Below are 16,295 nucleotides of genomic sequence, written 5' to 3' on the forward strand. Positions count from 1 at the left end.
AAAAAATAATAAAACTAAATTTTTAAAAGAACAACCGGTGCAATATTTCACTTGTTTCTCTAATCATAACATAAAACGGATCTGTGGTTTATATGTGCTTATACCATACATTACAAAATCAACCAGTGCAGATCACTTTGATCAGTTAAGACCTGTGCATGAACATTACTATACCAGTCCACCCATTAATCTGCTCCAATGCTAGGGGGAAACCACTCAAACTTTCCACCGCCTTCATTAGTCTAAGGTCTTGTTCACACCAAATGCAGAGCAGATCTGCATGAATTTCTGCACACACAGTGCAGTGGGTTGTGCCGCGTTTTTGATGCGTTCCGGGCCGTTTTTGGTTAAAATAAATAAATAAATGTTTTAGTTTAAAATGGGCTTTCAGTGCGTTCCAGGGCGTTTGCATGCATTTTTGATGCGTTTGCATGCGTTCCAGAGCAGGTAAAATAGGGCCTGCTGCTGTTTTTTTTACCTGCTCTGGAACGGAACGCTGCAATGTGAACTGGAGCTAAAAATACAATTGGAATACATTGGACGCAGTTTTGATCCGGTCTGTAACTACTCTGCTCCTGGAACGCGCTTGGTGTGAACAAGGCCTAAATGAGCCCCACTGAGCACAACTTCATCTTAAAGTGACATTAAAGCTAAAAAATACCCCCCAAATACTGCTTTAATGCCTCTTGATCTGAACAGCTTCTTCCTTCCACTCGTTTTCCAAAGTCCTTCCAGCGCTTGTGCCGGTCTCTGATTTACTGCAGTCTCCTCGAGTCCCAGGGTGGCTGTTTCTATGTGCAAGCTCCCGGCTGCCCCCATTCAGCTTCTGTGTCTCTTCCTCTCCCCCCCAATGCTCTGGACTGCGCATGCGCTCACCCACACTTCCTCTTTCACAGCGTTCATGAGCCAGGACTTCAGCAGCGGGAGCCGACACAGGTAAGTTTGTTGGTATTTGCCAGCGTTTTGTTTTTTGTTATATTGGGGCATATATCTAATGCTTACTTTAAAGATATATATCTTTAAAGTAAGATAGCTAAATATATAGTCCAGCTCCATAATCTGTCAACATTGCAGATTCAACACTGGGCTTCACACCCAAAAGCAGAAGTATCCGTTTCTCATGCCAACCAGTCAGATTTACCTATTAGGTTCTAATCTTCCCAAAACATAAGAAAAGAAGATTTTTGTTTCCAACAACACAGACAGATCTTCTTGCAGACATTGTCAGTAGGCACATAGCTTCTACTGAACAAATACCAACCTGACTTCAAATACTGTACATATAGCTATTTAATGAAGGTAAACATCTGAACATGTAAACATTACTTTTTATCAGAGTTCAGTAAATGCAGGTTTTGTGAGCAGAAATCATGAACTTACTGGAAATCGTACCACAGAAACATCTGTATTAGTGGATTCAACCAGAAAATCCATCCAAAAATCAACATGCTCCTGTTTGGATGTATGTTTTTCAAGGTTTGGTTTCTTAAACTTCTGGTATATCAAAATCGTGTCCACAAGAGAATTCAAGTACCTAGATGTCATAATTAGAAAAACAAAATTCATCATTAAGAAGCAAACAAACAACTAATAATATGTAAAAGGAGTATGTCTGTGAAGGTTCTCATTTATTCAGGTCATGGTATAGCTAGTAGTAGTTAGTCACATTCAACTGGACTTGTTCTGGAATGTTGAAGATGTTTTATAGCTTATCCAAGCTACTTCTTCACTTCTGATTGCCAGGAAAATACCCCAGCATTTACATCCACACAGGAAGTGCAGACACCACCCTCCCTTGGTGTCAGGAAGTCTGTAAAGGGGTTAAATCTTCAATTTACATGGCTGAAGATGTGAATTGTTGTCAAAATGCTGGGGTAGAAATGTTAAACACAGCATAATATGTGTATAATACGATATTGTCGAAGGTCCCCACCTCTGTTCAAAGATGGTTGTTCTAATTTGACATTGATGGCCTCTTTCACACCTCTTGTGAACCAGTTTTCCTCTCTGTATAAAAAAAAATGCATCTCGCTGTCCTCGAAAGAATGTTTCTTTTCCTTTACCTCCTTTCACTAAAAATCACATTAGCATACAGCTCTGCTTGTGGATATGAAATCTTACATTCATTAGCGAAACAAAAATATTTTTATTTTACTTTCAATTTCTTTTTTTTTCACTTCACGGCTGCATCCTGGGAAGATTACATCAGCAGTGCATTGCTGGGAAATTTAATCTGTAATCTCCCAAGCTCTCAGGGAAAGGCATTTTCCTCCCCTGAGATGATGTGCATGGTCACATGTCCCAGTCACATATGCCAGAGTTCCAGGAAGTAAAGGGCAATATAGTAAACTTGATTTTAGTTAAAATGGACATTGTGAGAAGAATGGGGAAGAAAAGAGAAATAAGGTATGCAAAGAATACAAAGCCGGCAATTATTTATAAGTGTCTGTTTGTAGATTGCCATTCCTAAACATTTCTAAAAGGTGTCTTTGTTGTTATTTTGAAGATATGAGTTAAGTTCCTCTTTAAGGTACAGTCTTGACTTATAAATATTACCCTTCCCATGTTGGGCCATTTATTTTTTAAGAGGTTGTTTTGTCTACCCAATGCATACACCAAGTTACTTTGCTTGTATTCGGGTGTTGGGTCTTTTGGCTGTACAAACTTCTGTGTCAGTGTATTGCTAGGCTTCAAAGACACAGGAATGTAATGTTTGTTAAAAATCCTGAGTTTTTCTGACACTCCAGCTTTATATGGGTGACTATATTATTCAGTGTGTTCTGCTCACCTCAGATCCAAAAGCTTAAAGTTACACTAAACTCAGGAGTAAATCGAAAAATACATTAAAGTATCTTCACTATTAACAAAAATGTAGCCTATTTACAGTTGTGTGAAAAAGTGTTGGCCCCCTTCCTGATTTTTAAATGTTTTGCACGTTTGTCACACTTTAATGTTCCAGATCATTAAACAAATTTCAATATTAGTCAAAGATAACACAAGTAAACACAACATGCAGTTCTTAAAGAAAAAGTGTTTGCCCCCTAAACCTAATAACTGGTTGGGCCACCCTTAGCAGCAAGAACTGCAATCAAGCGTTTGCGATAACTTGCAATAAGTCTGTTACAGCGCTGTGCAGGAATTTTGGTCCACTCATCTTTGCAGAATTGTTGTAATTCAGCCACATTGGAAGGTTTTCGAGCATGAACCACCGTTTTAAAGGTCATGTCACAGCATCTCAATAGGATTCAGGTCAGGACTTTGACTAAGCCACTCCAAAGTCTTCATTTTGTTTTTCTTCAGCTATTCAGAGATGGACTTGCTGGTGTGTCTTGGGTCATTGTCCTGCTGCAGAACCCAAGTTCGCTTCAGCTTGAGGTCACGAACAGATGGCCACACATTATCCTTCAGGATTTTTTGGTAGACAGCAGAATTCATGGTTCCATTTATCACAGCAAGTCTTCCAGGTCATGAAGCTGCAAAACAGCTCCAGACCATCACACTACCACCACCATATTTTACTGTTGGTAGGATGTTCTTTTTATGAAATGCGGTGTTACTCTTACGCCAGATGTAATGGGACACACACCTTCCAAAAAGTTCAACTTTTGTTTCGTCAGTCCACAGAGTATTTTCCCAAAAGTCTTGGGGATCATTAAGATGCTTTCTGGCATAACGGAGACAAACTTTTATGTTCTTTTTGCTCAGCATCGGTTTTCGTCTTTCGGAACTCTGCCATGCAGGCCATTTTTGCCCAGTCTCTTTCTTATGGTGGAGTCATGAACACTGACCTGAACTGAGGCAAGTGAGGCCAGCAGTTCTTTGGATGTTGTTGTGGGGGGTCTTTTGTGACCTCTTGGATGAGTCGTTGCTGCGCTCTCGGGGTAATTTTGGTTGGCCTGCCCACTCCTGGGAAGGTTCACCACTGTTCCATGTTTTCGCCATTTGTGGATAATGGCTCTCACTGTGGCTCGCTGGAGTCCCAAAGCTTTAGCAATGGCTTTATAACCTTTTCCAGACTGATAAATCTCAATTACTTTCTTTCTCATTTGTCCCTGGATTTCTTTGGATCTCGGCATGATGTGTAGCTTTTGAGGATCTTTTGGTCTACTTCACTTTGTCAGTCAAGTCTTATTTAAGTGATTTCTTTATTGTGAACAGGTGTGACAGTAATCAGGCCTGGGTGTGGCTAGAGAAATTGAACTCAGGTGTGATAAACCAGAGTTAAGTTATTGTTTTAACGGGGGGGACTTTTTCACACAGGGCCATGTGTGTTTGGATTTTGTTTTCCCTTAATAATAAAAACCTTCCTTTAAAAACTGCATGTTGTGTTTACTTGTGTTATCTTTGACTAATATTGAAATTTGATGATCTGAAACATTAAAGTGTGACAAACATGCAAAACAATGAAAAATCAGGAAGGGGGCCAACACTTTTTCACACAACTGTATGTAGCAGTTGGCTGTTCCATCCTTAAATCATCTCTACATTCATGCCGACACTGTGGGTCCATCAGGAGGGTGGCTACTTCTGTTTCCCCATAGTTGTTGTGCGTGTTGTAAAGTAGTCACTGCTCCAAGCTCACTCCTGTGATGGACTACAGTATATCTTAAAATACAAATTAGCTAACTAAAAGGTAAGATTGTAGTCTATCATGGGAGTGAGCCTGGAGTGGTGGCTGCTTTTCAACACACACAGGGTCCATGGAGAACAAAATTAGCCACCATCCAGAAGAAAGGACAATGTCAGAGTGATGCTCCAAATAAGATACAGTTTTGTTAAAAAGGTACTTGAATGCATTTTTTAAGATTTAACACCTGAGTTTAGTATTACTTTAAGGTGTCGGTGCTACCTGCGAGGATATAAATGCTGGGGTATTTTCCTGAAACTCAACAGAACTCAAGAAGTGGCTTGGATAAGCAACCAAATGTCTTCAGCAGTACAGAACAAGTCCAGTTGAATATGACTAACTACTACTAGCTGTAAAATTAGTGGTATGATACAGAGCATCAGTACTCCTTTCAGAAATATCACTTTTTCCCTAAAATTAAAAACATGCAAGTCACACTGATTATTTTAAAAGAACACTTTCTATTACCCAAAGTAAACAGAAAAAAATACACATGGAGAGCCAACGATAATATTTTTTTTTGTAAAATGAATGTTATAGTGCAGGCACCAGGTCACAGTAGGATCATATAAAACCAGCAAGGTTTAAGGAAAAACCATTCTATATTCACAATACAACATAAAAGCAGATGCGACTGTATGCTGCTAGACCTGGAATTGGACAGAGGGCTATGGTTACCGTTAGTGAGGCGCAGATACAGTTTTTTCGAATACGAGTACCGATATTTTTTTTATTCGGTACTTGCCGATACTGAATACCGAGACAGGAAGTCCCATTAAGGAAGCCAGGAGGCGTGTAATGACTCGCCGCCTGGCTTCCCGATTAGCCTGGAAGCCGTCTCCAGGCTCCCTCGTCACCAGGTGACGAGGGAGCCTGGAGCTGGCTTTCTGGCCAATCAGGAAGCTGGAGGGTGGGTAATGACTCACCACCTAGCTGGCCGTCAAGTCATTACATGCCACCTGGCTTCCTGATTGACTCCATGCTCCCTCGTCACAGAGTGAAGGCCAATCAGGAATCTGGGCGGCATGTAATGGCTCGCCACCCGACTTCCTGATACCGTAATTTCCGGTATCGGGAGCATTTGGGTGAGTGCAAATAAGAGTTCGGCACCAATATTGATACTTGTATCGGTATTGGTGCATCCCTAGTTACCATAAGCCAGATATAGTGTAAGAGAGGGCAATATCAAAGCCAACATTTTACAGTGTATGTGTTGTTTTTACTTTATCATAGCTTGGCTCAATTACATCTATACTTTGGTGGCTAAATTCAGCATTTGAACTGAAAGGAAATGGGCAGTGGCTGTGAATAGTCAGATGCTCAATAATGTATAATTATCAATTGGTACAATGTAAATTCCAGTGGTTGCATTACATACAAAGCAGTTGGCATGTTTCCTTGGCACATTCTGTTTTTAGCTTATTCTATACTAATGATAATAAAACATGTCTAGGACATCATGATTTAATATAAAACCCTGATTACATACATAACATAAAGGCTCACAATTGACAGCAGAAATATAGCAGGCGCATTTACTACCAGTTTGTGTATTTAATATAAATACATGTTTGCAGAAAAAATTGGAACCAAGGTTTGCTTTGTTAATACAAGAAGGTAATGTTCTGAGTGACACATCACATGATACCATGTAATTATATGAAACTGACTTATATAAGTAGTGGCTTATTTGCAGTATGGTGATGAGTCAGTCTTATTAAAGAACAATAATAGTACGTTAAAAACAATATCTTTTTTTTTCAGTTTTTTCAGTTAGAACATATGTTGAAATACTACCTCACCCCTTATATAAACATTTTCCATAGTGCTGAAAAGATATATCAATAGAAAACTTAACTGTGGAGCCTCAAATTAGCTTTTTATGCTATGACAACTCTGGAAGCAGTTTAAACTAACCGCATAATAGTACTTAATTTTCTGTATGTCTGGTATAAATAGAACTGTATTAAATAACTATATATGCAGTAATATAATTGATGCAGTAATGCGATAATATACAGTATTCTAGTATAAAGATATTTTCCTGTGTTCCTCCATGCTCTGATTTGGCATTATAGTCTTAATTTGAACATTAATTTACACATATCTGATTTATGTGTTGACATTTTTCCTGATGGCCAGGCACTGGGTAGTCTATGACATGTATCAGCAAGCATGGGAAGAAGGCTTTTTGAATTTGTTCTGTACTCCATAGAAACTGCCCCATGTGAAAACATTGTTATGCACATCCAAATGTTTTAAAAAAACCATTTCCTAAGGTACACTGTGCAAAAATTTAAAACGTAAAACTATACAAAAAAGGTGCATGCACAACTTTAGGCAGAGTAAGCTCTTCACAATGAAATTTACAGTGAAGATAATTTTAAGTCTATTGTGTGTCTACTTTTATCTTTTTATCCAAAATAAACTTTTTATCCAAAATAAACTTTTTATCCATAAGGTTTTTATCTCCAGAAATCAGATTTGCCAATGTAACCTTTTTTTCTCAGAAATAAAGCATTTATCTCAAGCAGTATCTTACCATGCAGGTGTTTTCAGTTTGAATAGTCTTTCTGCAGCCTGGATAACCTTCGTGTGGTCATTAGCCAGCACGCTAGCTCCCATATAGTAGCCAACATCCCAATAACTTTGCAGCTTTTCCAGATTTCCCTTTTTACCCAGTAGGCTGCTGATCTTCACCCCTGTTTAAGTAGAATAGTAAGCTTCAATATCTAAATTTTTGAAATGCGACTACTAAAAGAAACGTGGAAACCAGGAATTCTTCTGGAAATAAAGAATATAAACTGATAAGCAAAATAACAGGATTTTTGTACTTACCGTAAAATCCTTATACTGCTGCCTACAGAAGGATTGGACAGTAGAAAAAAAAAAGCTGTAGGCCAACCCAGGATAACCCTCCCACTTCCAGCTTGTCTCATTCTAGTGGGAAAGCAGTGCCAAGAGCATGATCATGAAAACACAGCTTAAGACCAAATCTGAGCAAGTGAGAATCTGATCAACTAAGACCCGCCAAAAAGAGGTGAAACAAGAAGAAATTCCCTAGAAGGGAAGAAAATACCCACAACCTGATGTGGTCTACCAAAATGGTGTTTACCCCTAGAAGGACAGGTCCGAAAACCAAATAATTCCTAGTTTAAAAGTCTGGCCAGTCTAAAGGGGCAAGTTCTAAAACTCTACAACTCTAACCCTCTAGGATCAAGGGAAAAGAACTCCCTGACTAAGAGAGGTCTGTCAAGACAACTAACCTTGCTAAGAAAGACTTACCAGGGGAAATCCTAAACCCGTTAGAACACAACAGCCAGGACTGTCAAGCGACTCCTGAGTCTACAGAGAACGCAAGAAATCAAATCACACAAAGTCAACATGACAGAAAGAGTATGGTGCATGGACAGGGGACAGATGTTAGATCTTAGCCCCACATTGGTAAGATGGGAACAGCCATATAGATGAAGTTAATACCTCCTTTGTAATTCACAAGAGTTGGCACTAAGGTAACTCCAAAATAATGTCAAATCTGTGCTTATGGGTAGTCTTAAAGAACTATTACATAATTTTACAGGCTGCTGCACTATAGTCAAGCTTGTGAATGATAATAAATATGCAGCGCTGCATATTTATTATCATTCACTAAAGGTAACTCCAGCAGGATCCAGCTAAAGAATTCTGCCTATTCCTGTCCCCCCTATCATAGGTCTAGAATTGATCCCGGAACTCCCACATACAGTGTCAGCATTCGTACGGCAAAGAACAGGAACCTTGGTAGTACAGTGAAGAACATCCGGCTGATTTAGGGCACAACAAGGGAAGGTGCCCAAAGTACCTTCCTTAATGACTATAAATAAGCCAGAGAAAGGAGAACCTTCCCTGAGGTAGACAGATCCCACAATGTCATTCAAGCATTCCCAGTTTCTGTAAAGTGGTACCAGCAGCAGTAGACTATAGTTTTCTGCCAGAGAGAGTCCAGTGAGACACGGGACCTTTCTCCAAGCTCCTGAAACAGTGCGACTGGGGCTGAGACTCCAGTATTGTCCAGCGCAGAAGTCAGACTACCTCTCCTGAAGCAGAAAGGACCCCCATTCCTTCTGAGTCGTGAAGACACAGCAGCACCTGAATGGTGTCCAAAAGTGTCTGACCTCGGACACCTCCCCTTAAGCGGATCCCACAATTTAGAAGGAACTACCTGTTTTGGGTGAACAGACATCAGCCCCGGAGATGATGATTCTGGATGGGAATGAGAGTGCATAGGCGACAGTGAAGATCTAAGCCCTTATGCAGGTGTTGGACGGTCAAAGCTGGCCCTAGTTGACTTAATAGGTCAGAGAGACCTTCTGGAGAAGAGGGGCAATGAGGGGGAACCAAGTTTTACTGAGGGTCACACATGCCACAAGGGCAGGGGATTTTTCTGAAGAGAAGAGTGGTGTCCCAGGTGGAGCACAGCTCCATAAGCCAAGCTGACATCGGGCAAGTTGTTCAGGGGTGAGCGAAACCTACGACGACTGGGGAAGGTGCGCAAATCTGTGCGGTAGTACAGGGTAAAAAAGAGGGAGTAGCTGAATAAAATGCCAGAGACAAGGGATTAGCCTGTGAGCCTTAAGTGTAAACATTAACATCCCTGTCCCCATTGAATTCAAAAGGCAAGATTCAGTTTAGAGAAAAACCTCTTTTAGAACGAGCAAATAAAATGGTAATCAGCAATTTTTAAATTGTAAAATTTCAAATGCTTATGAAGTTATGCTAAGTGAATGAAAACCTTTAACAAATATAAAAGTAGGTCCCAATATGGTCTAGAACACTAGCAAAAAACTGAGGTCTGCTGGGAGTAGGATGGGTTATCTTGGGCTGAAATACAGGTTTTGTTTTTTTTGCTAGCCAAATGTCCTAACCTCCTGTAAAGCAGTAGTATAACCTGACAGCATCTAAATTCCTGTGTCCCTCAATGGACAAGAAAGAAATACGATTCAGGGAATAAGCATGGCACAGTCTGATGATAAACTTATTTTGGCACATGTACATTGTAGCACCTAGAAACCACTCATCAGAGGACAGTCTTCATAAAAGATTATTGTATTAAAAAAGAACTGTAGAGAATAAAACGTAACCCTTGCAGTGGGGCTTCACCCGCACTGCAAAAGGGTTAAGTGTTGACTTTCATCTAGGGTCTAAAATAACAAAGAAACACTCACCCGAACCAGCTGGCTGCTTGATCTGTCCCTGCAGTCTCTCTCCCACTCCAGTGACGGCATGTCCCTCAGGGTCCTCACGTCCAATACACTGTATTAGATGTGATGACTCTTGGATCCTTAAGGTGCCCGTACACTGCACGAATTTCGTACGATAATCGCGGGAAATCCCGCGATCGTACGATTATCGCAAAGTGTATGGAAGGCGTGCGGCCGTTTCTACTGCCTCTACTTTTGTCTAAGGAGCATGTTCAAAAACCAGCCGAAAATCGTAGAATTTTCGGCTGGTTTATGGCATGCTCGGGAGACAAATGCCGAACGGGCCGGTGTGCACACGCGCACACTGCCCGTTCAGCATTGCAGTCATCGGAAGCCAGCCTCCCCGTGGGGCAGGCTTGCGATGATCTCAAGTACGATCTGCCTGTCCAAGATGGGCAGATCGTACGTTTTTTAAATGACTTTACAACCCTCGCAAGACAAAAGTCGTGCAAGGGTTGTAAAGTGTATGGCCACCTTTAGACTGCCAGAGCAGAGTGAGGGGGGTGTGGAGGAGAGAGAAGCTGTAGGAACCGGTTTGAGTGAGTATATCCTTGTTCATTTTGACCATAGACCAAAATGAGCACTTAACCTTTACAATGCAGCGGTAGCCCCACGGCAAGGGCTAATTTTTTTCTGCTTGAAATTCTTCTTTAACATGCAAGCCCAAGCAATGGATACAAGAAAGCAGTCACACCCAGCACCAGACTTATATTGGGCAAAACCTATTTAAAACCTGAGACTGACAAGTGTAGGGTGCAATTAGTTAAAAAATTAAATCCATCTTCATTTATAATCAAATACGCCACTGAGGGTAGCACCCCTGGGCAATTATATTATGTCCATTCATTTGAAAGTTGAAACTTGACTGGTTGCTAAAGGCAACTGCACAAAGGACTTTTAGAAAGGCGGTTGGTGAAATCTGTACATTGGAAGACTTTCATAAGTGATTAAGAAGCATTCAAGGAAAACCGAGCACAGGCGGAGGCCTTGTCTGGTTATGGGAAAAGCTCAGCAGCTATCAGGTTTTCAGCCTCGTGTCCCTCACAGTTTAGACAGCCAAACATCTAGTGTACAATAACGATCTGCAGTTTTGTTTTTGTCTATGAAGCACAACAGTCATATGCTGGCACATTGTAGCTATTCTGTAATTTCTCCCTTAGTTTGAGGTTACCAGCAGACTAGCATGTGACCATTCACCCTTAACAAACTCCACTTGTGCTGGCCATCTGTATAGTAGTAATTCTTGTCTGGCACAGTTTTCTGCTATGACTGCCAGTTCCACATTTCCTTTTCATACTCTGATTCAAGCCAGCAGAATGTGACTGTGTTTATAGCATGTAAACAGTATTTACTGACAGACGGTAGTAACTGTCTGGGGTGGAAATCACAGCTCAGACTTTACACAACTCTTATGAAAATTTCAACTGTCCAGTGAGTGAATACATCTGTCAACTCTATAATACCCAATTATGGTAACACAACATATTTTACAGCAAGGATTGCAAAAAAGCACACATCTTTTAAAAAGGTCTAATGAAGAGAAGTCATGAGCAATACTAATAATCATAATCAATAATCAAAGATTAGAGATTTTGTGCTATTATCACACAACTATACACTCTATCCCTAAGAACAGCACCCTGAATATTATAGCAACCTCTCAAAATCTAAAGTAATGTTTTATATTTATCTTTGCGTTAACCTTTATCGCTATATTAGTCACTCATATACAAGGTATTATACTGATATTTAGAACCACAATTACTACTGTAATAACTATAGGTAGTGTAATAAAACAGCTTTTCCTGTTATTATAGTAACAGGTGCAGGGTGCAATTGCTCCATGCAGAATAACAGAATCCTCTCCTTTCCAAAAGCTGTCTGTTAAGTGCACACTGGGGAGGGCCTGCGTTGCCCCAAGGTAAACCAATCCTTGTATATGTAGGATAAAAGGATACCACTATAGTGTGTAAAAATACACATCAACCGATGTGGTTGAGAACCTATAAGCATACATGTAGAAATACCACCTCTGTAGGAAACAGTGAGGTGGAAAAAGAAGTTACACTTGTTAAAGTCACTGAAACACCATATCCACACCATGGATATGGTGTTGTTTCAGTGATTTTAACAAGTGTGATGCATTGACAACGTTGCCAATTTTATTATAAGGTCCTTGTCACAGTGTCTGTTGTGTTCATACTCTCTTAAATGTATTAATCATATGTTTCTAATTAATAAAGTAAGCCAATTGGCTGATTATCTATTTTTGGTTGGAGTATAACTTCTTTTTCCACCTCACTGTTTCCTACAGAGGTGGTATTTCTACATGTAAACCAATCCTTGCCAGATTAAAATGATAAAAATGGTACTCAGGGTCATTTAAGTTCATATCAAGAGGAATACATTTAATCATTTTCACAAATAATAAAGGCCACCTCGATTTTGAAAAATTCTGCATTTCCTTACCAAAACATCAGTTGGGGGAAGGGGTTGGGTAACCCTAACACAAACTCATGTGCCTTGGAGGAGACTCACTACAAAGTGCACACAATAAATGAATATGTAAACGTGTTTTAGAAATACACATTACTGCATGCATTTGGGTTGGAACTCGGCATTAATCAAATAGTTACACCAACAGTTTCTGATGCTCAATATTGTAATACCTATTTAAAGTGTATGTGCAGCTTTCTACCTGCAACACAATTGTTTGAGCTCTACAAACAGAGTCTGGGAATGACTCTTGCAACTGGAGCAAAAGTTAATAATTGACCAATCATATGTTAATTTTAGTTCTTCAAAAGATTAAAAAATAAATAGCCCCGCACTGCAAGGGTTAACTGCTCAGTTTTATCTAGGTGCCCAAAAAAAAAGGGGTTATACTCACCCGAACTGCTGAGCCGGCTCCCTGCTTCTCCAGTCTCTGAAGCCTCTCTCCTCCTATGGTGTAGCCTTGGAATGTTCTTCTTTGTCCTCATTTTCAGGACCTTAGTCCACTGCAGAGGAGGGGGAGGGAGACTGCAAGGACCGGTCTAAGAGCAAGCTGACTCAGAGGATCGGGGCAATATAACTTTTTTTTTTTAGCACCTAGACAAAACAAGCAAATAACCCTTGCAATGCAGGGGTAACCCTACTACAAGGATTAATAACAGTTTTGCTTGGAGTTTTTTTAACCCCCTTCTGTCTGCCAAACGTAGCAAAACGGCCAGATGGGAGTCTTGTAGATGGGGGGTGGGAGTCTCAAAACATCCTTTGTGCTTGCACAGGCCGCCGTATGTTTACCTGAAGAAGGAACCACTTGGTTCCAAAACGTTGCTACAAATGTGACACTATTCTAGTCAATAAAGGGATTGACTTTGCATGAAATTGGAGTGCGAGTGACTATTGATTTTACGCACACGCCGCTTGGCGCGCACGAGTGGGAAACTATTAAAATTTGAAACAGCCAATGATGGCTGTTTACATACAAACAGTCCGGCGTCTGTAGAAACGCCCGATCGCTTGTATGAGGTACGTTCATGCACCCCCCCACCTCCGTTGCCGTGATCCTGGTCTCCCTGCATTGTGGCTCTGTGCAGGGAGAATGGAGAAAAATAAGTACACTATCTCCCTCCGATCTCCAACCCGTTCTGTTAATGCAAGAAGTGATGTTTATTACATCAGAGAAGCTGGTGAAGCAGACCTTTGGGGGTCCCTAGATGACATTAGCGGTCTTAGAGACCCCTGATGTCTCCAAAAAGAGGACCTGTCCATATATCCATTGCACTCCTGACCGCTCGTCCATCAAAGTAACATGGGTGCTCGGTAGTCAACGGATGGCCACCGTCACAGTAATGCAAAAGAATATGGACACCGGCACTTCAACAGCAGATAGAATAGTTCTATTTATTGACGTACATGCAAAAAAGGTATAGTACAGTTAGTGCAATGTTTCGGGGTTACATAGGATCCCCTTCATCAGTCAAAACAAGTGTGAATACAAGTGAAACAAGTATGTATGTATGTATGTAGCTTCGGCCCATCCTTCGGCTAGCTTCGGCACCAGGACCCCTTCGGTTCAGTAGAACCGAAGGGGTGCTGTACGGGCTATTCACTATAGCCCGTACAGCTCCCGAACATGGCCGAACCGAACGCATGTGCATCGGCTCAGCTGAGCGGTGCTGAAAGCCAAAAGCCGATGTACAGCTGATTTCAGCCGATGTACGGCTGAAATCAGCCGTACCAGCCTGAAGTGAATAGCCGAACAGTGTTCGGCTCACTTCACTTCAGGTCGGTCATTCACTCGGCTGCCTACGGCAGCTTAGTGAATAGACCCCATAATGTTTGATTATGCACAACATTTTTATTTAATTTATTTTATTCAAAGGGTGTAAACTAGAGCTAGTTATGTCTCACCTAGGAGAACCTAAGGAAACTAGCCAAGCCCATTCTGGTTATAGGGTATGCACAACGCACATTGCAATGCATACATATGCGTTGTGCATGCATGTAGCGGCACAACCCCCATCTGTCCAGCAGGCTCAGAGCAATGGTTGCTGTGAAAATATGTATCAGAGAGCAGTATAGACAGAGCAGTCACAAAGTATCATTAACCATAGCCGTATGGTGAAGGAGTAAAAACTGGGTCAGCATACAGGGGTCTGTGAAAAGAACCAATAGTAAAGTGATGACAGTGATAAGGAAATAAAACCATGCTGTGGTTGAAACCACCCAGGGTAAAAAATTCTAAACGACCATATGGGATAAAACAAATGGCCCCCGGAGGGGTTAGCATTAGCGATCAGGCAAAAAACATGTCAGCATGAGGTTTGTATTGAGGCCCCTGGGTATAACAGTGTCTAATGTATAGATCCAAAAAGCCTCACAATGAAGGAGGGACCTATCATGGTTCCCACCCCTATGGGCTGCCGCTAAATGCTCGATAACCATCCCACGTAACTCGTGGGTCTGGTGACGAAAATAAGCAAAGTGGACAGCCACGGGCTTGTTTTGCAACCGTTTTAATGGCACTCCTAATATCACTTCGATGTTTCTGAAACCGTTGTTTAAAAGGTCCTAAGGTCTTAGCAACATAAGCGAGGCCACACGGGCACTTTAATAAGTAAACGCATGCCTCAGTAGTACAGCTAAGGTAACCCCTGATGTGGTATCTTTTGCCACTGTGTGGGTGTGGGAATGTTTCCCCAGTAATAAGTGCACTGCATATGTTGCAGTTAGGGCACTTATAACAACCCGTGCGGTGTGAGATCCTGATAGGTTTGTGTGAATATTTGGAACTGGGATCTGCCTGGACCAAGTGGTCCCTCAGGTTTCTACGGCGGCAGTAAACCTGTAGAGGTGCAGTCTTGATTTGTGCAGCAAGATTTTTATCCGCCTGGAGAATGCGGTCTCAAGGTATTTAAGTGCCTAATTTAAGCCATACATGTTAAGCACATTTATCTTTATGCATTATGTCCTTTGACTTGCCATGCTGATACTCGTTTTGATTTAAATTATGGGGGAGTATGACGTCATCAGGACGTCACAGGGCCACTTCAGGCTCTGTGATAGGTCTGTTCACTAAATTTGGTCTGTATATATACATGCATGTTTGTTTCACTTGTATTCTCACTTGTTTTGCCTGATGAAGGGGATCCTATGTGACCGCGAAACGTTGCACTAAGTGTACTATACCTTTTTGCATGTACGTCAATATATATACCTATTCTATCTGCTGTTGGAGTGCCGGTGTCCATATTCTTTTGCAAAAAGAGGACCTGTCGCTGTAATTTGATATTAATACCCTATGTGATAACAATAAAATATATAAAACTAAAAAAAATTAAGTCGCATATAAAAAAAAAATTTTTTTCAAGTCCCCCACACACGCAAACATGCGTCAGGTGAGCTTACATGCGAAAACGACGATTGCGCCCATTATGCCACATATGTTACATATCATCACGAATGTCAGAGCGTGAGCAATAATTTTAGAGCCATTACTGTTAACAGTAAATTGGTAAAAGCAGTAAAAGCTTTTAAAGCGTCGCCAACAGCCAATTTTGGGTGTGGTAGTTTTTTTGCAGGCGTGCACAATTTTAAAGCTTGACATGTTTGTTGTCTATTTACCGACGTGACCCCGTCTTTTATATTTTACCAATAAAATGATTCATAACATAACCTGGGGAAAACAGTTTTTTTTCTTTTTAGTTTATGGTACTTTTTTTGTTATATAGTATAAAAATGAAAACCCCAGTGGTAATTAAATACCACCAAAAGATTGCATGACTGAATAAATGTCAAAGTACCACAGCGCTGAATACTGAAAAATGGCCTAGCCAGGAAGGGGTTGAAGAGACCCCGTTCTTCAAGTGGTTACAGCAAACATCTGCTTTGCCCATGCAGGGGAATGCAACATATTTACTTCAATAATCCACCCCCCCCCC

General features: G+C 40.9%; 1 protein-coding gene across 1 annotated transcript in view; it reads right to left on the reverse strand.

Moving 5' to 3' along the window:
* Window positions 1-16,295, reverse strand: part of MAP3K5 (mitogen-activated protein kinase kinase kinase 5) — a 146,410-nt gene that overhangs the window by 61,499 nt on the left and 68,616 nt on the right. The window contains exons 9-10 of the mRNA XM_018556949.1: window positions 7,170-7,329; window positions 1,381-1,534 (exon numbers count right to left, since the gene is read on the reverse strand). Of these exons, the coding sequence (XP_018412451.1) occupies window positions 1,381-1,534; window positions 7,170-7,329 (314 nt within the window). The remainder of the gene's footprint in view (window positions 1-1,380; window positions 1,535-7,169; window positions 7,330-16,295) is intronic.

Source organism: Nanorana parkeri, unplaced genomic scaffold (genome assembly GCF_000935625.1).
Source record: "Nanorana parkeri isolate BGI_ZX_2015 unplaced genomic scaffold, ASM93562v1 scaffold259, whole genome shotgun sequence".
In the NCBI taxonomy this organism is placed as follows: domain Eukaryota; kingdom Metazoa; phylum Chordata; class Amphibia; order Anura; family Dicroglossidae; genus Nanorana; species Nanorana parkeri.